Below are 22,088 nucleotides of genomic sequence, written 5' to 3'. Positions count from 1 at the left end.
CGTTTCCTTCTCCTTTAGGATGTTAATCTGAAGACCCCATCTGTGCTTGTATCTTTCTTGTTCCAGACATCTGTCTTTGAGTTCTATGTTTTCTTTAAGAAGGAGTGTAACGGGGGGAGATCTGTGCTGACTATCTGGCGCATGTGTGGTAGTGCAGGAAGGGGGCAGTAGCCTCGTAGATCTGCCTGTCAGTCATGGCAGTGACACAGAGAGGTGGGGAAGAGGGTGTGTTGGCTTCTCCTCTCTCTGAGTGGCTGAGAGGCGGGCCTTGGGGGATTGCTCGGCCAATAAGTACTGCACTAGATTATGCATTCGGGTGGCCATAATTGGAAAACACACAGAGACGCTGGCTGAGAAGGCCAGTGGTTGGAGCGAGGGACCAAAACAGTCAAGCACAGCTGAGGAAAACAGCCAGAAAAAAATAAACAATTTTATCAAAATATCTTGTTACGTACCCAAGGGGATGTGTGTAGTGATTAGCCACACCAGTGTATAGTGCATAACAGCGTAGGATGGAGATCCCGAGCTGACCAGCTGTGGCGGAGTGTCCCGCCCCTATTTATTATTATTTGTATTTTTGTTTGCAGCGCAGTTAAAAGCGCCGCGTCTTTTATATTTAAAACCCCGTGAGGATGCATGACTGATCAGCCTCTGATTACACTATGTAACACAATTTTTGTTCCTGGGTAGTAAGTGTTATTTCCTAATTGCTTATGCCTCAAAAGTATAGAAAATGGCTATTATTCCCCACAAACTTTGCTTTTGTGACCAGGACAGTGATATTTTGAAATTGACCTATTTCCAATGAGAAAACAGGCAAATTTGTGTCTTTTCGTTCACATAAAGTCAGAAAAAAACAACATATGAATCCAAATTAACATGTATTTATACTAAAGTAATACACAAATGACTACAAAAGATTTAGAAGTGAGTAGTTTTTCGAGATTTACGATTATACTGTAAATCACTTTCACGAATCAGCCCCCAAATGTAGTCTCCCATCATGTTCTCGTTATACTGTCCTTGGTAGCGGCGTTCAATGTCCAGTATATCCTGGTGGAAGTGCTCGCCTTGCTCCTCCGAGTACGCTCCCATGTTCTCCTTGAATTTATCAAGATGAGCATCAAGGATATGGACTTTGAGGGACATCCTACATCCCATTGTGCCGTAGTTCTTCACCAGAGTCTCAACCAGTTCCACATAGTTTTCGGCCTTGTGATTGCCCAGGAAACCCCGAACCACTGCGACAAAGCTGTTCCAAGCCGCTTTCTCCTTACTAGTGAGCTTCTTGGGGTATTCATTGCACTCCAGGATCTTCTTTATCTGTGGTCCGACGAAGACACCGGCTTTGACCTTTGCCTCAGACAGCTTAGGGAAGAAGTCTTGAAGGTACTTGAAGGCTGCCGACTCCTTATCTAGAGCTCTGACAAATTGTTTCATAAGGCCCAATTTGATGTGCAGTGTGGTGGCATCAGCACCTTCCGGGGGGTCCACCAGTGGCTCCCACTTGACGTTGTTCCTCCCCACAGAGAACTCAGTCCGCTGTGGCCAGTCCCGCCTGTGGTAGTGCACCTTGGTGTCCCTGCTGTCCCAAAGGCAAAGATAGCAGGGAAACTTGGTAAAACCACCTTGGAGACCCATCAGGAATGCCACCATTTTGAAGTCTCCTATGACCTTGATGCCATCTCAGAAAAATGCAGATATGTATCCACTTAGGCAGCTGGAACTAAACTGAACTGGTGGGCTTAAGGCCCCTGTATTTATACTACTATTTGTATTACTGGAAAGTTCTAGAAAGTTCTAGAAGTTACTCCAAGTTTACTCAGCACTGAATCTATCTGGAATGTTCTGGAAAATAGGTACATTTCAAAATATCACTGTCCTGGTCACAAAAGCAAAGTTTGTGGGGAATAATAGCCATTTTCTATACTTTTGAGGCATAAGCAATTAGGAAATAACACTTACTACCCAGGAACCAAAAAAAAAAAAAAAAGTTACACTGTGTTATTTAACTAGCTGACAGTCATGCATCCTTACCAAACGCGTGCAGACTGTGGCCGAGGGGTAATAAGATAATTAACAACTAGTTAACCCCTCGGCCAGAGTATAAGAACCGGCAGCTGTCCGTGTGGGTTGTTGAGTATAGAGAGGAGTGTACAGAGGAGAGTATGGGGAGAGAGCGAGAAAAAAATAACATTTAACAAAACGACTGCTAAACAGTCTGTGTTTATTTGTTTGGTCCTCGTGCCCTTTGGTTTCTGTTTTGTTTGTTTAAATCTTTTGTTTTGTTTTGTTTATTAATAAATTCAGCTGAGTGCCATTGCATTCAGCTTCACCCGCCCATCCATTGTTTTGGTTTCAGTTACTTCCTGGTCCGTAACGTCACCACACCTCACCACTGCGAGCCAGCCTGTCACACCAGCTTAGCGGCAGTGGGGGCACTGCGTAAACAGCACCTTTATTTAGTAGTTTTATTACTGTGTTTTATTTTCCTTTTTCATGTCGCCTTTTGTTTTCATTAGTATTTTGAGCACCTGTGAGTGTGCCCACATTGAACTGTTTACCTGTGTTGGTATTCCTGTGGACCTTATTACCGTTGCCAGTATTCAGGCCACAGACAACAGCGCCCTCTGCGGACTAAAATAAATCAGTGCACCTGAGCAGTGTTACAAATGAAGTTCTGTCTCCTGTGTGTCAGTGAATTGTCCACCACCCTTCCACAAGGAGCGAGACTTGTTTTTCCAGATTAGTTACCTTGCTCTTGCAATCTTTGACTTCAGCAACATTGAATTGAACTGACTTAACAACACTGGACATCATTGCACTGTTCTGTCGCATTTGAATGTTTAAGTCCTCTATTTTAGACTCTTGTTTGTCAAATCGTTTATTTAGGTTGTTTATTGCTTCGAGTATGGCTGAATTTGGTATGTCTGAAGAATCTGCTTTACTTGCCTCCGCTTTGTGTTTCTTATCTGCTGGGCTTTTTGTCGGAGTAACCAACGAAGAGTTATTTACTGTATCATCTTCAATAATTTCTTCACTGGAAATTGAAATTTCCGTAGCATAATCATGAACGTTGCTGTTTAAGGGAATCTTTATTTTCCCTCTTGCCATTGTAGCCGCCTTGTGTTTCATTGGGCCCGAATCTCGTGGTGCAAATCTCGCCAGAATTGAACAGCTACAAAATTACTGCATTACACACAATTGCAGGTTTATAATGAATAAATAAACTAAATGAAAACACATGGCACACTGAGGAATAAGCACGTATGTCCCTAAACTAAAAGCAGAGTTTTGATTGTGTTTCATTGGGCCCGAATCTCGTGGTGCAAATCTCGCCAGAATTGAACAGCTACAAAATTACTGCATTACACACAATTGCAGGTTTATAATGAATAAATAAACTAAATGAAAACACATGGCACACTGAGGAATAAGCACGTATGTCCCTAAACTAAAAGCAGAGTTTTGATTGTGTCACACTACAGGAAGTGGCTGAAAACCGGGATTTTTTTAAGATTTTGAGGAAAATGTCGGGACATCGGGACCTTTGATGGAAAACCGGGACTGTCCTGGCTAAACTGGACATCTGGTCACCCTACCACAGGGGTACGTTTACCACCGTTTGAAAAGCCTTGACTTAGAACAATGTATTTGTCCAGTGTTACTTACCATCAATCTAATTACAAACAAAGGTACCCTTAAAAGGGAAGGCAAACTTATTTGATCTGTGTTTTATAATAGGAGGAGCGTTAGGCACGGAATCCCCACTGAAGCGGGGTTTGGACAGACTCCGGGAGTGGTTCTACTGGGGGTGGTACCGCCAAGATGTGGAGGCCTACATTCGCCACTGTGACCAATGCACTGCCCAAAAAGGTCTCCTCAACCATTCCTGTGCCCTGCTCCAGCAGTGCCAGGTGGGGGCACCACTGGAGCAAGTGGCAGTGGACATCCTCCGACCTTTTCCTCTGACCGAGAAGGATAACCAGTATGCCCTCATGACCATGGAGTACTTCACCAAGTGGCCCGAGGAGTACGCTATCCTGCGCAGAGGTGCTGCTGTCCTGGACGGTTTGGAGTCCTGGAGGAGCTTCACAGTGACCAGGGGCAGAACTTTGAGGTGCAGGTTTTCGGGGAGATGTGCCGGCGGCTGGGCATCCACAGGACACAGACAACACTGCTCCACCTACAGAGTGACGGCCTGGTGGAGTGGTTCAACAGGACACTTGCCAACCAGCTCATCATTTGGACCTCCCAATTTCACAGCAATTGGGACCAGCACCTGTCCCTGGTCCTGATGGCTACGGGACTGCCGTCCAGGCTGCATGACCACAGTGCTCATGTTCGGGAGGGAGCTCCGCACCCCAGTGAACTTAGTGTTCGGTAGGCTGCCGACACCCCCGAGCTGGCTGGATCAGAATATGTACGTCTTCGCCCCGGGAGCACTAGTCATCAGCTGGCCAGTGGCAGAAGCGGTCTTATGATGTGTACTGCCCCTGACGGAAGAAAGAGCTCTGCCCCAAGTTGACCAGTCATTGGAATGGCTCTCTGACATGGGTGAGGCCTCCAACAGGACCGCCTGGCCCCTTATCGTCCTGGGATAGACACGATTGTCCTCTGCAGCAGGTGCAATCACCTGAAGTTAATGCAAACAGATATTGACCCCCATGCAAAAGGTTATGTCAGTTAGCTGGGTCTTTTCATGCATGGGGCTATTTGGCCTTCAATAAGAAATGTAACTGTAAGGGTCTTGGCCAACAAATGAGAGCTCAATGTCATGATTAACTTTTAATAACTTGTAATTGCATTACATTATATTTTAACTCCCAACTTCCCAAAGATCAGCTTACCATTAAGACTTCTTAGTGTCGAGTCTTTTAATTTGGATATTTATTATGACCATGCAGTTTCATTTTATATACCATATTTATTTATCATATGAATTTTATGGGAACTTTAATATTATTATTATTATTTATTTCTTAGCAGACGCCCTTATCCAGGGCGACTTACAATTGTTGCAAGATATCACATTATTTTTACATACAATTACATTATTTTTTTGCACATTATTTATTTTTTTTACATACAATTGCCCATTTATACAATTGGGTTTTTACTGGAGCATTCTAGGTAAAGTACCTTGCTCAAGGGTACAGCAGCAGTGTCCCCCACCTGGGATTGAACCCACGACCCTCCGGTCAAGAGTCCAGAGCCCTAACCACTACTCCAATATGCTTCATTTTGTTTAGTTTTTATTGCAACAACCAGCAAAAGGGAAAAAAAGTTATATAATGCTTATATAACGCATATATAAACAAGAAATCTTGCTGGTCAAAGCAAAATGCCAGAACAGATTTTGAATATGGAACATAAATGTGACTAAGTCATAACCAGATTCAGATCAGATTAGATAATAGGCAGGACAGGTGACCAGTTTCGTAAAAAAAACCTGGTTTGATGTTATTTACTAAGGAAGTAAAGCAGGGACAGCAACTCGGTCGTGGAGGACCATTCTACATCACATCAACTGCAAGAGGTCACGTATGTATCTATCAAGCAATTAGGAATGTGGTTAGAACACAGACCTGGTCTGGAAGGAGCAGAGCTGCCCATCCCTGCACTAAATTTGCAACAGATATTCCTATTCATACCAGTGATATGCATTTTATCATGGAATATCTAGAATTGTGTTTTTACAGTGATGCTATTAAGTACAGAAGCCCTTTGTCTGTGGTTAGGTATGGTTAACAGAGTAGTATCTTGATGACGCTTTTGGAATAAAAATAAGAATTGTGAAGTCAGTGAATATATTTGTTTTGCAAAGATATTTAAATGCTCACGGAAAAGACTGCTTACATTGCAGTGTTGCAGGATCTGAAGTGTCACAGACAGTGCAAATTGCATTGGAGGCACTTTAAATACAGTATATCAATTGAGCTTTCCTTTAAGCAGTTGTTTTTTGGCACTCTACTATCACAATTTGATATGTAAATATTTGCAAACCATTATGCAGTGTAGTGCATTTCTTTGTTGTTTTGCCATTGCTTATAACACCACTGAATTTAATCCACCCCCAAAAATAAATAATGTTGTTAACATTGTGTGCAGTATGGGGAATCTGCATTGATGCTAAGTGCTTGTGACACCTTAATTGGTACTGTTTGGAAAAAGAAACAATGTAAGAAGAGCAGTGGCTCTTGACTCTAAGTATAAAAGCAATATCCCCAGTTGTGTCAATGCTCCTTAATGTGTTATTTAAGATATTACTTTGCTGAATGTTATAGTCTTTTAGGCACTTTGCAGAGGGTCATATGAACAGTATGCTTGTAAAGTAATTCTTCAAAAAATCAAAGAATAAATAAAATTACCTAAGTAAAATAAGAATAAATAAATAAATATACTATTTGTAATCAACATTGACATATAAAAGACCTGAAATAAATATATATATATATATATATATATATATATATATATATATATATATATATATATATATACACACACACACACACACACACACACACATGCACAAACACACACAGAGTACAGAAAAAATATGGAAAAAACAAATTACTCACAGAACGACTTTATTGTCAATTGTTCCCTCACTCAGACCCCTTACTTACTAAATATCTTGGTATCCCTGAATAAACAATAATCTTATATGCAAAATATTTTAAGTAGCAAGACATCTCACAAATAGAATAGTACACCAAAATATTCTCCTTTTTCTTGGAAAACAGTACAACTGGGCATGGGGAGTTTGTTGCTGAATACTCTCACTCAGACTACCTGCTCACTAAATATATTGGTGTCCCGGAATAGATAATTGTCTCCTCTTTAAAAAATATATTAAGGCGTTTAATGATTAATCTCTCTCTAATTACCCTAATTATCTCCCATTTACAACCAGTGCTGAATGACTGGGTCCAGCATTTAGTCTCTACTTTGCCAAGACGTACAATATTCAACGTGGTGTTCTACTTAGCAGTCCTTAGCCAGAAACCTGTTTCTGAGAGTAAAATGTAGAGAAAATCTCATACCGAGTAATGTAGCATTGGTAATAAGTGGATCATATTTGGGGTGCTGCTCATTATAATCTTTTGCATACTATTAAACAGGAGACCATGATATATTCAGAGATAGCAAGATATTCTGTAAACAACTCGTCCGATTGAGGAAAAATGGCAAAACACCCCCCCCCCCCCCCCCCCCCAGTCATTCTTAAAATCATTTGCTTTCATAATATTTTATATATACATCACATGGATAGTAGCTACATTTACACAGTGGCCCATGCTAAAAAAAAAGTCATATTACACCTTTGTGATGTGCAATACAACTTTCTCTCAAGGTTAGCTTTTCCCACAAGAAAACCAAATTTGACTTGGCTCTGCTAAAATCTCTTCTAACTGAAACTGGAGAGCATAGCAATCCAATATATTTCAATAGAAATACGTGAGTGTAGTTGCCATGGCATCAAAAGCCTATAAGTACCTCCACTGTTTGTGTTCAAACACACATTCCCTTGTCAAAGGTATACTAAACATACCGAAATGTTTGGAAGTAGCTTCTCTTGAGCAAAAACATATATATATATATATATATATATGTGTGTGTGTGTGTGTGTATATATATATATATATATATATATATATATATATATATAGAGAGAGAGAGAGAGAGAGAGAGAGAGAGAGAGAGAGAGAGAGAGAGAGAGAGAGACTTCCTACCACTGTACATGCTGAATGTGATTAAGACTAATTTATTACTAATGCATTATTTAGCCAAACAAGTTTGTACACAATATGCAAATGCATCTCCTTTGTAAACATACATAAATCATAAACATTAAAGTTGGTTATGCTTGTACCTGCAAAAAAATAAAACTGCAACTAAGCAACTCAGCAGCTCTACGGCAGAGAGAGTCCCAGAGGTTGTGCATACTGTATTTAGCTAGTAAAGATACAAATTCATGATCATGACAGTACAGTATTAGTTTGGTTATATTTTATTGAAGCTTTGCATTGAGTTTTATTGACCGTATCGAATATCGCATTACAAAATAGAACCTGAAATCAGGTGCATCATTGATGTTATTTGCTTCCTAGTTAAAAAGAAAATGCCTTCCCTTAATATCATCAGTTATACTGTATATATAAAAAATGAATGGCAGTTTAATCCCATCAGATTATGCAGTGGGGACCCCGTCTTCACCCCCAGAAATCTTTTCATAATCATACAGTAGCCCCTCGCTAAACTGGACATCTCTGTCTGACATAAGGAGGTGTCGGGTTTAAAAACAATACAATAAAATCCCACACACATACATTTATAGTGTAAAGCATTGTAAGACATAGAACATGCAACTCTTTCCAGATAACACAAGAGACATCCATCATCATGGTCCACTGGTGCTGTAGCAATCTTCAACACATACACACCCACTTCAGGCTGCAAAAGTGTATGTGTATGTGTTGAAGTGTACATGTATATCCATTGCTACAGCACCGGTGGACCATGATGATGGGTGTCTCTAGTTTGATCTGGAAAGAGTTGCATGTTATATGTGTTACTTGATGACAGCAGTCTGCGGTTGCTTGTATTGTCTGGTTCCTTTGGCTGCTTGTGTGGGTGTGGGATTGGTGAGTAAGGGTTAAAAACCCTAACACCACATTTCCTTGTGTTTGTGGTGATGGCTTCAACCCTAACTGCAGCATTAATGTAGTTTTTTGCAATGAATATATATATATATATATATATATATATATATATATATATATATATATATATATAATAATTTAGTCGACAAAGAGGTATCAGATAAAATAGAAATCTAGTTATTAGATGTTTCCTTGAATGTTTTTCTCTGCTGAAATATATACACTGTAGTTAGTTGCATATTAGTTGAGCTGTATAATGCAACATAGAATCATATATAACACAATACATGACGGTTATAAAGTCTTTGAAAAAAAAATCCTAAAATGATTTGAAGGATGTGATCAGCCAAGAGGTGTTTTCCTAGTGAAAATTCTGCTATGCTATCTATATATCTATATCAACTTGGTGTAGAATCTTGTTTTGTTTTCCTCCAATTTCAGCATTAAAAAATGAACCCTCTATATTCAACTTATAACATCCTATGGCAATACAACGGAAATAGTAAAATAACTACATTTTAAAGAACTTGATTGTATCATGTGCTTTTAATATCAAACTCCAGAACTATGTCATTAAAAACGCAATTATATATTTAGGAAAAACTTTATTAAAGATTTCAAAGTACAAGCACATTTCTGGTGACTGTGTTAATTAGAAATGACTGCAAAGGGGCTAGTCCCAGGTCAGCTCTTTACAGTCAAAATAAACAAGGTCAGCCTCAGAAAACTACGTCCACCAAAACCATGTAAAATACAAACTGCAACACACACAAAAAAATCGAGAGCTATATGTAAAATTAAAACTAAAACAGTTCTGCACGAATGCAGTAGCTGTAATAGCCAAACAAACGGCATGTTTCTTTTATTAAAAAATGTAATTACTGGAATGAAAAATGTAAACACTTTAAGGGTGTTATTATTCTAAAACTGTTAGCTTTAAGAATGCCAGACATCTGACATTTCCCATTTGAATACAGAGTGATGCAGTTGTTTCGGACTGCACATTGTTTGGAAGGCCTCCTACACATGAACACACAAGTTCACTGGGGTAAGGCCTGGCTGTGACTCATTCTGAACTGAAATACAACAGGACATGAAACAAGTCCACCTTATATTAAATGATCCTATCACCAGCATCAGCATCCCCACAATCTGGATACATAGGGAATTATTTTATTGAAATGATTGTGCATGTTACATGTAAACAGTGGCATCAACTCCCTGTATCTGAGACAACTTAAGGAGGAAAAAGTGTCAATGTTTCAAAATGTTTGAACTTTGAGTATAATTAAGATATATACAATACACATATATATATATATATATATATATATATATATATATATATATATATATATATATATATATATATATATATATATATATATATATATATATACAGTGCCTTGCATAAGTATTCACCCCCCTTGGACTTTTCCACATTTTGTAGTGTTACAACCTGGAATTAAAATGGATTTAATTAGGATTTCTTGTCACTGATCTACACAAAATAGTCCATAATGTCGAAGTGGGGGAAAAAATCTACATATTTTTTCAAAATTATTTACTAATAAAAAACCGAAAAGTCTTGATTGCATAAGTATTCACCCCCTTTTCTGTGACACCCCTAAATAAGCTCTGGTGCAACCAATTGCCTTCAGAAGTCACATAATTAGTTGAATGGAGTCCACCTGTGTGCAATTAAAGTGTCACATGATCTCAGATTAAATACACCTGTTTCTGGAAGTTTGTTAGAGAGCATATCTAAACAAACAGCATCATGAAGACCAAGGAGCTATCAAAACAAGTCCGGGATAAAGTTCTGGAGAAGCACCAATCAGGGTTTGGTTCTAAAAAAAATCCCAAACTGTGAACATCCCCTGGAGCACCGTTAAATCCATTATTAAAAAATGGAAAGAATATGGCACAACCGCGACTCTGCCTAGAGAAGGCCGTCCACCAAAACTCAGTGACCAGGTAAGGAGGGCATTAGTCAGAGAAGCAACCAAGAGGCCAATGGTAACTCTGAAGGAGCTGGAGAGATCCACAGCTGAGATGGGAGAAACCGTCCATGGGACAACTATAACCCGGACGCTCCACAAAGCTGGGCTTTATGGAAGAGTGGCGAGAAGAAAGCCATTGCTGAAAAAAACCCATATCAAATCCTGTTTGGATTTTGCCAAAAGGCATGTGGGAGACACAGCAAACATGTGGAAAAAGGTTCTCTGGTCTGATGAGACCAAAATTGAACTTTGCTGCTCATCACCCTGAGAACACCATCCCCACGGTGAAGCATGGTGGTGGCAACATCATGTTATGAGGATGCTTTTCATCGGCAGGGACTGGGAAACTGGTCAGGACTGAGGGCAAGATGGATGGAGCCAAATACAGGGACTGCAAGAGACCTGGGACTGGGGCGGAGGTTCACCTTCCAGCAGGACAATGACCATAAACACACTGCCAAAGCTACACTGGAGTGGTTTAAAAACAAGAACCTGAATGTCTTAGAATGGCCCAGTCAAAGCCCAGACCTCAATCTGATTGAGAATCTGTGGCAAGACATGAAAATTGCTGTTCACCAACGGTCCCCATCCAACTTGATGGGGGGTCAATGCTTATGCAACCAACAAATGTCTTTTTTTTTGGTTTAATTAACTTTTGTGTCACAATAAAAAATATTTTGCACCTTCAAAGTGTTAAGTATGTTGTGTAAATCAAATGGTAAAAATCCCAATTAAATCCATTTTAATTCCAGGTTGTAACACTACAAAATGTGGAAAAGTCCAAGGGGGGTGAATACTTATGCAAGGCACTGTATATATATATATATATATATATATATATATATATATATATATATATATATATATATATATATAGTCAAGAATTTGCTGCCGTCTTTTCAGGATATTGACCTCGTGGTGTGCAGTATATAAGAATAACTTCAAGGAAAACTGAACTTCGAATGAAACATGCCGGGGCGTGGCTTTATTTGAAAACAAAACCAATGCACCATTGGTGCAAACAAAAACAAAAGAAAAGCCTAAACCCTTTTGGGGTCTAACTAAACAGTTAAAGCATCCCACTCTAAACAGGGACAGGCTACTCCTGTTTACCCCGATTTACACACACACAGGTAATTTATTTTGTTTTCCTTACTTTCGTTTCTTTGTGCACAATCAACTCCTCTGACGCTCTCAGCAACTCCTCCTCACAATCCTCTCCCCGCTACCTTCTCAACCTTCTCACTCTTAACTCCCAGACAATTACATGATTAAACAATTAACCTACATTGGAGATAATCCAGACATCAGTATCATCTCCAGGGTCTTAATGCCTCCATATACCCTTTCCGATATAATAACATACCTTTTTCAACCAAGCATAACATTGATTCTTTTTAAACCCAAGTTTGTGGTTTAACCTTTCTTAATCAATCCGTGATAACCACTTTAAGTTCATTTGTTAACTCTCTGATTTTACTTTAAAACATTTTACATTATCTCCACACTTTGTTTACCATCCAGTTAGTTTATGTTGTCTTTTCACACTTTATTATTTTTGTTTGTTTTATTTTAAACATCTTCTCAAAGATTCATACAAGCCTTTACCCAGATGGAGTGTGCATTCTTCACACCCACGGCCCCACAGCTGCCCAAGTTTGATCTGGAATGTACACTCCCTCACAATATATATATATATATATATATATATATATATATATATATATATATATATATATATATATATATATTATACAACTGTTTATTACCTCATATTTCTTTTTTTTTTTAATTAGCTCTTATAGAAAAATATATCATTCACAAATGATAAATCCCATATATTTAGTAAAGTGATATCAATCCAGATAAATATGTAGACTATATAAGGACAGGCACTTTGTCATGCATTCAGGAATAATTTTAACAGGGTAGCATTCCGGTTTGGGGTTCCTGTGGATTAAGAAAGACTGTAAGACTGCAAGCTTTAGATGAACACCTTTCACATGCTTTCAGGAAGTTGTACATGAATATTTTACAAACATAGCAAAGTATCAGTCTAGGGTTATTTGTCCTTTAAAAAAAAATAGCAGGAAAAGCTGCTGATCAAGCCATTTGTTGAGCTAATTGCACTGTAGCTAAAAGAGTTTGCCTTTTTTTCTAGAAAGTTTTTGGTCCAAACAATTATGCAGCTTGCACAATTGTTACCTGCTTCTGTAGTCAGTACAACTGATAACCAATCGCCACAGGGCATTGTCCAGTCTAGAGTTGTTCCAATGAATTGTACAGTCTTAAATAACACCGCAAAACATTCTCAACTTCAGTGTTCTTCTCTGCTTACCATATTTATAGGAACCCCATTATTTGTAGTTATTGTACATTGTCACGGTACTGTTGTGTTTCCATTTTGTAGAACTTGGGGGATCCCATTGCTTAAGTTATCTGGCAATTCCTGTTGTAAAAAAAAAAACAAAAAAAACATAATTTACTCTAAGTATAACAACTAAATATTTTAGAAATCTAGTCTTCATAGACCCTTATTGGCTTATACAACTACACATTGTAGCTATGCAATAACAGACTGTTAACCTCATTGCACAGAGTGAATACAATGTGTTAGTTAAGTGAACATGTTAGTGAACATCTTTAGAATGCACATCAATATTTATAGTATGTTCAAAACCTCTCCTCTGCAAACCCAAAAGCAGAAGCCAATTTAGAAGAGGTCAACTGCAATATTCATAAAGGTAACCGAGAATTTGTATAGTGCTCCCCCTTTATAATGGTGTAGCTGATGGGTAAGGGGAATGCAAGTGCTAGTGTAATGGGCAGCATGACCATACCGCCTTATAACCCTTTCCGTGGTATAAAGTGTCACCTTATAACAAGGTAGCACTGAATTTCATTATATCATTCTCCCATTGCATTTTTTTATGTGATCCTGATCTACTACTGCTACCCTTTAACTTGTAAACCGATTCTAATGTGAAACTCATTCTACTGTATGTTTATTGCATTTAGTGAAGTGACTAAGGAAGGTAATGGTGACTCACCCCTGGGGGGAAACACTGTCAGGATTAATATTTTATAAAGGGCAGTTCTATTTAGATACATTATGATTAGTAGTTCTTATGATTTTCTTTCTCGTAGGAAGCTTCAGTGGGAGTGATTAAGTTGCAGTATGTTGCAGCTGCTTTTATTATACTGACAAACTACCGTGGTTAGACATGACAATTTGGAAATGAAAAAGCTCTAAAGAGCACAAACACACAACAGCATTAGCTGACCTTTGAGAAAGATGTGTGCTGTAAACAAAATTGGTCAATACATGGGTGATACAGTTGATGTAATACATTTTCTAAAGATGTGTGACAGGCAAAATAGAGACCACCTCAGACTTTTACATCATTCTCACTACTTATACTGCCGTGACTGCCACCAGTGCAACATTTAGGCCAATTTATTTGATACATATAGGTTCGACTTCATGGATTTGCTATTTGTATTCCCGCAGGGTATTCAGCAGTGACATTCCTCCCAAAATATTGACTTAACCCTTTACAAAATGTAAAGATGCATAGAGGAAGCATGATATAGCATACACAAGTACAGTAAAGCACAGAAAGGCATGATAAAGCACAGTTAAAAAATAAACATGGTAAACCATAGTAAACCAGTCAAAGAAAAAAACACACACACATACATACAGGAAAAAACATGCTTGTCCTTGTTTTACTGTTGATCTTTTTTGTTTTCCAGACTTTTTTCTCACGTTGACTCAGTTGTGAAACCGATTCATAGTGGCAGGATAAATGGGTTTCACATGAGTCAGTGGAAATAAAGTCTGAGAAGAGAAGCAAACAAATCAAACAACATGTTGTACTATAAAAAGTAACGGTTTCGGCATATCTTGTTTGCTCAGAGTCACAATTAAGGGCCAGAATTTACTTAATGGCTCAGCAATCTCCTTTAAACTGAAATATATCACAACCTCAGCTTTATCTACAACAACTCTATATTAGTGACATTACCACAGGCTAATATACACAATATGCATGGTGTTGATTTAGAACAAAATATTCTGATAAGAAAAGTAAAAAAAAAATACTTAAGAGCCAGACACATACAATACAGAGTGGTCTAGAAGTCCGGTATGCGGGGAAAATATAAAATACCACCGTGGGAATTGTTTACACACAGACAGAAAATACACAATGTGTATTCAAAACAAAAAGAAAGAGGTGAAGTCATATGATATCAGCTGAAGGTCAGTGTGGGGTATTTAAGAAAATTAAAATCATTCATTGCAAAACAAGAAAAAAAAATACATTATTGACACTATTTCTCATTTTCTGCAACTTGTTAAACTACTACTATCTTTGTAGTTTTATTCCATGTGTATTTATTATTATTTTTATTTAGCAGATGCCTTTATCCAAGACGACTTACAGAGGCAAGGGTGTGTGAACTATGCATCAGCTGCAGAATCACTTACAATTACGTCTCACCCGAAAGACGGAGCACAAGGAGGTTAAGTGACTTGCTCAGGGACACACAGTGAGTTAGTGGCTGAGATTTGAACTGGGGACCTCCTGGTTAGAAGCCCTTTTCATTAACCACTGGACCACACAACCTCCTTATAATAATAATAATAATATTTTACACTTTGCAGCAACGCTACTCAGATTTCAATGAGCCAATGGGATGTTTTGTACATTTATGAAAATGTTGAAAATCCCTACGTTTTAAAAAAGATCAAAAGATCAAGTGATGCCATAGTCTTAGTAATGCCAGGTGTCAACTTTCCTGTTAATAATTGTATGCAATGCGTGTCTAGCTCTTCACTCACCCGATCCGACATGGTTTTTGATTTTCTTGCCAGATGCTGTACTTTGAATATATTTGAATTTTTTTTGTTTCCTTCCATAACTGCATACTGGATCTCCGTACCGTTCAGTAGTGCGTGCACAAGTGTGTGTGTGTGTGTGTGTGTGTGTGTGTGTGTGTGTGTGTGTGTGTGTGTTTGTGTGTGTGTGTGTGTGTGTGTGTGTGTGTTTGTGTGTGTGTGTGTGTGTGTGTTTGTGTGTGTGTGTGTGTGTGTTTGTGTGTGTGTGTGTGTGTGTGTGTGTGTGTGTTTGTGTGTGTGTGTGTGTGTGTGTGTGTTTGTGTGTGTGTGTGTGTGTGTGTGTGTGTGTGTGTGTGTGTGTCTCTAGACCTTTAGGCTTTAGTGCTCCATTGCATTTAAAGATCTGTTTACAAACCTTATAAAGAGTTTTGAAAACTTCTAAAAATTCACTTGGCAACCAACATAAGTACTTGCAAACTCAATGCTCAAGCTGTAAGTGGATTTGAAACTGGAAGTAATCCTAGTAATCCTTATTGTACCATATTAGAATGTGTAGGTAGAAAAAAAAGATTAACAATAACCTACTTTCTCTGTCATTTCGTGGGAATGGTGTAGAGAGTGCTCCCTTTCTATAAACATCCTTTGTTGCTCATTGCTGGCCAAGCGACAGGTGAGCCAGGCTGAAAGTGTGCAGCCACCAATCCCCAGACAGGCCAGTGACATAGCAGCAACGTGCAGTGAGTAAAGAGTGGAAGACTTTTTCACAAGTGCTCGCACAAACTGAAAGTTTAGTATCCCTCCAATCAGCCCACAGATACAACAGGCTGAAAATAATATCATCTGTTGAGGAAAAAGGAAAGATTATAAAAAAAACATTAAATGGTAATGTATTCTGAACACAGCACACCAGGACCATAATACATTACACTATGTAACACAATTTTTGTTCCTGGGTAGTAAGTGTTATTTCCTAATTGCTTATGCCTCAAAAGTATAGAAAATGGCTATTATTCCCCACAAACTTTGCTTTTGTGACCAGGACAGTGATATTTTGAAATTGACCTATTTCCAATGAGAAAATGGGCGAATTTGTGTCTTTTCGTTCACATAAATTCAGAAAACAACAACATATGAATCCAAATTAACATGTATTTATACTAAAGTAATACAAAAATGACTACAAAAGATTTAGAAGTGAGTAGTTTTTCGAGATTTAGGATTATACTGTAAATCACTTTCACGAATCAGCCCCCAAATGTAGTCCAATCATGTTCTCGTTATACTGTCCTTGGTAGCGGCGTTCAAAGTCCAGTATATCCTGGTGGAAGTGCTCGCCTTGCTCCTCCGAGTACGCTCCCATGTTCTCCTTGAATTTATCAAGATGAGCATCAAGGATATGGACTTTGAGGGACATCCCATTGTGCCGTAGTTCTTCACCAGAGTCTCAACCAGCTCCACATAGTTTTCGGCCTTGTGATTGCCCAGGAAACCCCTGAACCACTGCGACAAAGCTGTTCCAAGCCGCTTTCTCCTTACTAGTGAGCTTCTTGGGGAATTCATTGCACTCCAGGATCTTCTTTATCTGTGGTCCGACGAAGACACAGGCTTTGACCTTTGCCTCAGACAGCTTAGGGAAGAAGTCTTGAAGGTACTTGAAGGCTGCCGACTCCTTATCTAGAGCTCTGACAAATTGTTTCATAAGGCCCAATTTGATGTGCAGTGGTGGCATCAGCACCTTCCGGGGGTCCACCAGTGGCTCCCACTTTACGTTGTTCCTCCCCATGGAGAACTCGGTCCGCTGTGGCCAGTCCCGCCTGTGGTAGTGCGCCTTGGTGTCCCTGCTGTCCCAAAGGCAAAGATAGCAGGGAAACTTGGTAAAACCGCCTTGGAGACCCATCAGGAATGCCACCATTTTGAAGTCTCCTATGACCTCCCAGACGTACTCATCATACTTCAAGGCGTCCAGCAAGGTCTTGGTGCTGTTGTAATCCTCTTTGAGGTGCACCGAGTGAGCCAGGGGAAGAGACGGGTACTTGTTACCATTATGAAGCAGCACGGCTTTGAGGCTCCTGGATGAGCTGTCAATGAAGAGGCGCCACTCATTCTGGTTACAGGCGATTCCGATTGCCTCGAACAGACTGGTCACATTGTGGCAGAAGCAGAGCCCATCTTGACGGGTGAAGAAGCTGGAAAAAGTTTGGTGACGCTTCCTCTGATCTGCGACTTGCACACTTTCATCCAACAAGTTCCACTGCTTGTGCCTAGACGTCAAAAGCTCGGCATTGGACTTGGTGAGACCAAGATCTCTAATCAAGTCGTTGAGGTCTTTTTGGTTGGGGTAGTATGGGTTTATCTCCTCAGCTCCACCTCTGAAATTGTCATCTGGATCTACAACGTCTTCCTCGCTCTCTGACTTGCTGCTCTCTTCTAAAGACGGCTGCTCTGTCTCCGGAGGAGTGGGTACGGGGAGCTCATGGCAGTGTGGCACCAGGGCGATGGATGAAGGAAGGTCCGGATACATGATAGCAGGTGCATTCTTGCCAGTCCGACGTTTGGAAGGGTCCACCATGCAGAAGTAGCAGTTGCTTGAGTGGTCAGTGGGTTCCCGCCAAAATGGGATAGTGAACTTCATGGCTCTCTTTTCCCCTCTGTACCATCCTACAAAAATACATTTATTTCACCCATGACTAATGTGTAAGAGATTCTCGCAACATTTTTCATATATGATATATTTTTTCAATAACATTGAAAATTGTAAAACATTTTAAAATTAAAAACTTTTACAATTTTAAAAATTAACAAATTTTATAACATAAAATTCCGAGCAACAATTGTCCATCTTACCTTCCAGAGTTTTTTTGCAGTGCTCGCAGGTGAAATGAGGTGCCCAGGGTTTGTCTTGATCCTCGACAGGCATGCCGAAATATGCCTTGTAGGCCTCACACATCTTAGCAGATGCTTCCACGGAGTACTTTTTCGCTCTTGTCTTGATAAATTGGCCGCAGACACAGCAACATGCGTCTGCCGGATGCTTGCAGCCTCTTGATGCCATCTCAGAAAAATGCAGATATGTATCCACTTAGGCAGCTGGAACTAAACTGAACTGGTGGGCTTAAGGCCTCTGTATTTATACTACTATTTATATTACTGGAAAGTTCTAGAAAGTTCTAGAAGTTACTCCAAGTTTACTCAGTACTGAATCTATCTGGAATGTTCTGGAAAATAGGTAAATTTCAAAATATCACTGTCCTGGTCACAAAAGCAAAGTTTGTGGGGAATAATAGCCATTTTCTATACTTTTGAGGCATAAGCAATTAGGAAATAACACTTACTACCCAGGAACCAAACAAAAAAAAAATTGTTACATGATGTTATCCAGCGATATGTATCCCCAGTCCTTGGAAAGATGACATTTCCAATTACCTGGTAACTTGCACTTTCAATTTGCACACACCCCGGTAATATATTTGAGGTGGATGTACCTTTAAGTATAGTACCTTAGAGCTTCAAATTTGTTTCTTTTGGGTGCTAGAATTCCTATGTATGCTAAAACAAAAACTGGGTTTCCTGAGAAGATTTGGAAGGACAAACCCAGTAACTTTGCACCAGAAAGAGTATGCAGCTGAACTTAAGTAATATGTTCAAATTGTACAAAATGACTTTGTTTATGTTTAATTACACTGAAATAGGAATACATATTATAGTTTAAAGTAGGGAAGCTCTGAGATATTTTAGAAAAAAATGCAAGCACTTTTCCCTTATTTATACAGAGGATTACGTCACATGCTGGTGTAAGAATTAATTATTACAAAAATACATACGTTATAAAGTATCCATTTAATATAGTAATCTTGCTTGTAATACCAATAACATCCTAGAGATCATGTGTAAACTGAATCTGGGATACTTTTCACTGTCAAATTCCAAGATTTCCCACACCACCCTTACACACATGCATTAAAGGGGGATCAGGAATTCAACTTGTGCCATGTAAAAAAAGGGATGGTAAATTAAATAATGCACACCAAAATAGCATGACAAAACCTTGCTTGATAATATATATTTTTTTCCTTAACCAGAGGTTTAACACAAACTGTGTGTTGTTAACTTGTGTGTTGGAGTGTTGTACGATACCATTTGGACCATACACTCACTTTGCACATTTTTTAGAAACGTAGTTCAGCAAAAATCTCCTTCAGTTTCTAAAAACATAGAAAGTTGATAAAATGGAGTACATTGATAACTTTTATGAGACAGTGCAGAGCACCACGCCATGTCGGTTTGCATGTTAGTAGAGCTGTTTATGAAATTGCATGTGATTTGAAAACACATAAATCAATGACACTGATGAAGTCACTAGTGAAAGTTTGTCTATTTGACTTTGTTTGTTCTGACAGATTTAAGTATTACACTAAATCACAAAACAAACAAACACAAAAATAAAAACAAGAAGAAAAGGTTCCTCCTTTTTTAACATTAGTATAAGCTACTTACAACGAGTCCTGATTTCTTTTTGGCACATATTACCCCACACAGACCACATATTAGAAACTGCAAAGGAAAAACAATATGAAATTTAAGCAAACAAAAAAAATCTTCCATTCCATCAGAAACCTTCACATATATCATATCTTACATGTTTCTCATGCTATACATGTATGTAGCATTTTGGTCCATTCAATTATATAAATAAAACACATTGTTAAAACAATGTCAGACAAAAGACTAACACAAAAAAGTACTTTACCTTTAATGAGTTCCTGAGTTCAGTATGAAACCACATGTTTCTAAATATCATTAGAACCACTAATATTACCATAATTATCCAAATATGAACAGAGCATTCAGGGAACCACTTTTATACAAACTTTGTTTGTTGCTACAATGGGCCCTCAATGAACAATAATTTCTGAATATCACTTTAAGGAAAATGTAAAAGTTGCTTTGACAAATTTAAATCACTTTAATGGAAAAATAACTTAGTCTTCCATGTTAAGTGATCATTTTATTCAGTTGTGTTAGTTGTTTAAAAAAAAATTGCAGAATTGTTTACATAATTATTTTATAATGTGCTTCCATTTCAAAACCAGAACCCTTGAATATTTGCAGACAAGTGTAGCTGGTCATGTAATGTACTGTACTTTCCCCAAAAACTTGGTATGCACCATTTACTGTTTCATAGCCCAACCATGCTGTAAATAAGTGATTCCTCTCCTGCTTTAGCCTAATTATATATATATATATATATATATATATATATATATATATATATATATATATATATATATATAACTTTCAGAAAGAATGGTCCACAATACAAAAATTATCATGCAGATCATATTAAAGGTGCACCATCGCTTACCAGGTATAATGTACAAATTAACCTTAGTATTAATGATCGTAGCAAAAGTCTGCATTAGTAAATACTAGTTAATATTAGCATCACTGTAATAATAATAATAATAATAATAATAATAATAATAATAATAATAATAATAGTGTGGCTCCCTAGACGCGTATTATAAAATACTTAACAAATCATAACGTAATCATCATTTTACAATCAGTTAACACACATCTCAGGCTTGCAAAGTTTTAAAAGAATGGTGCGTCTTTAAAAGCATGTTCTTAACAGTTTTAAATGGTAGATTAAAAGCAAGTGAAATGTCTGACGTACACACACCCCGCTCCATACCGGAGAAGCATCTCCCAGTTGTGGCTTTTGCTCGGCATTGACTCTGCTGATCCCCACTGCCCCCAAAGCTATGCTCGACACCCCGAGTCCTATCTCCAACACAGAGAGCACCAGCAGACTGCAGATGATCTTCCTCCTGGTACACATCCTCTCTTAGGCATCATTCCTTCACAGAAAGTACAAATCAACCGACGTTCCACCTCTGCAAAAAACTGCTTCAGTTTCAGAGCATAAGCAAAACGTTGCAGGAAAAACAATTGCAAGGGATCTTTCTGGTAGCAAAGACTTTTTAATTTTAATTTTTAAACGATCTTCGGAAAATAATAATAATAATAATCATCCAGGAATGTATAATGTAAATCCCATTCGCTGATGACACAGTGGACCAAACGAAATTAGATAACGCTAATTCTCAGTTGTATTTTTACCCTTTGCAAAGCATAATGAGCTTGACGGCTGGCAAGCGCTGTCCAGGGTGCTATTCTTTCTGAAGCGTCTCTTTAATGAAACACACACAACGTCCTGGCTGTTGTCTATACCTAGCAGTTAATCAGTTTGTCAAAAATAAATAAATAAATAAACTCAAAAATGTAAATCAAAATATGTCAATAGATACCTCTATTGGCTACTTGGTACACAATCAGCTAACATCAAAACATAATCTTTATAAAACTTGACCTTTCTTTCCGATTATGAAACAAAGCTTGGATCTAATTTCCCCGAATTTGTCCACTCCACAGTTTCACAAAGATTACAGAAGAGTGCCTATTGCTTAACTTTCTGATGTCACTGCAGATTGTAGTAGGCATTCGACGTCTTCCAAAAGCTGACTGTCGACATTAAAATAAACAAAATGTTATCCTCTCCTAATACCATTG

General features: G+C 38.4%; 1 protein-coding gene across 1 annotated transcript; it reads right to left on the bottom strand.

Annotated features, from left to right (window-relative positions):
- Window positions 1-12,437: 12,437 nt before the first annotated feature.
- Window positions 12,438-21,762, bottom strand: LOC117435374 (transmembrane protein 196-like). The gene is made up of 4 exons (XM_034058468.3): window positions 21,193-21,762; window positions 20,010-20,066; window positions 16,101-16,355; window positions 12,438-13,121 (listed from the first exon to the last, which is right to left on the bottom strand). Exons 1-4 carry the CDS (start codon window positions 21,355-21,357, stop codon window positions 13,053-13,055), a joined length of 546 nt encoding a protein of 181 aa, XP_033914359.1. The 5' UTR covers window positions 21,358-21,762; the 3' UTR covers window positions 12,438-13,052.
- Between the last annotated feature and the right edge of the window lie 326 nt (window positions 21,763-22,088).

This window comes from Acipenser ruthenus, chromosome 3 (genome assembly GCF_902713425.1).
Source record: "Acipenser ruthenus chromosome 3, fAciRut3.2 maternal haplotype, whole genome shotgun sequence".
Classification (NCBI taxonomy): domain Eukaryota; kingdom Metazoa; phylum Chordata; class Actinopteri; order Acipenseriformes; family Acipenseridae; genus Acipenser; species Acipenser ruthenus.
Note: the sequence above shows the minus strand (reverse complement) of the source record. Positions and strands in the feature narration are given on the sequence as shown.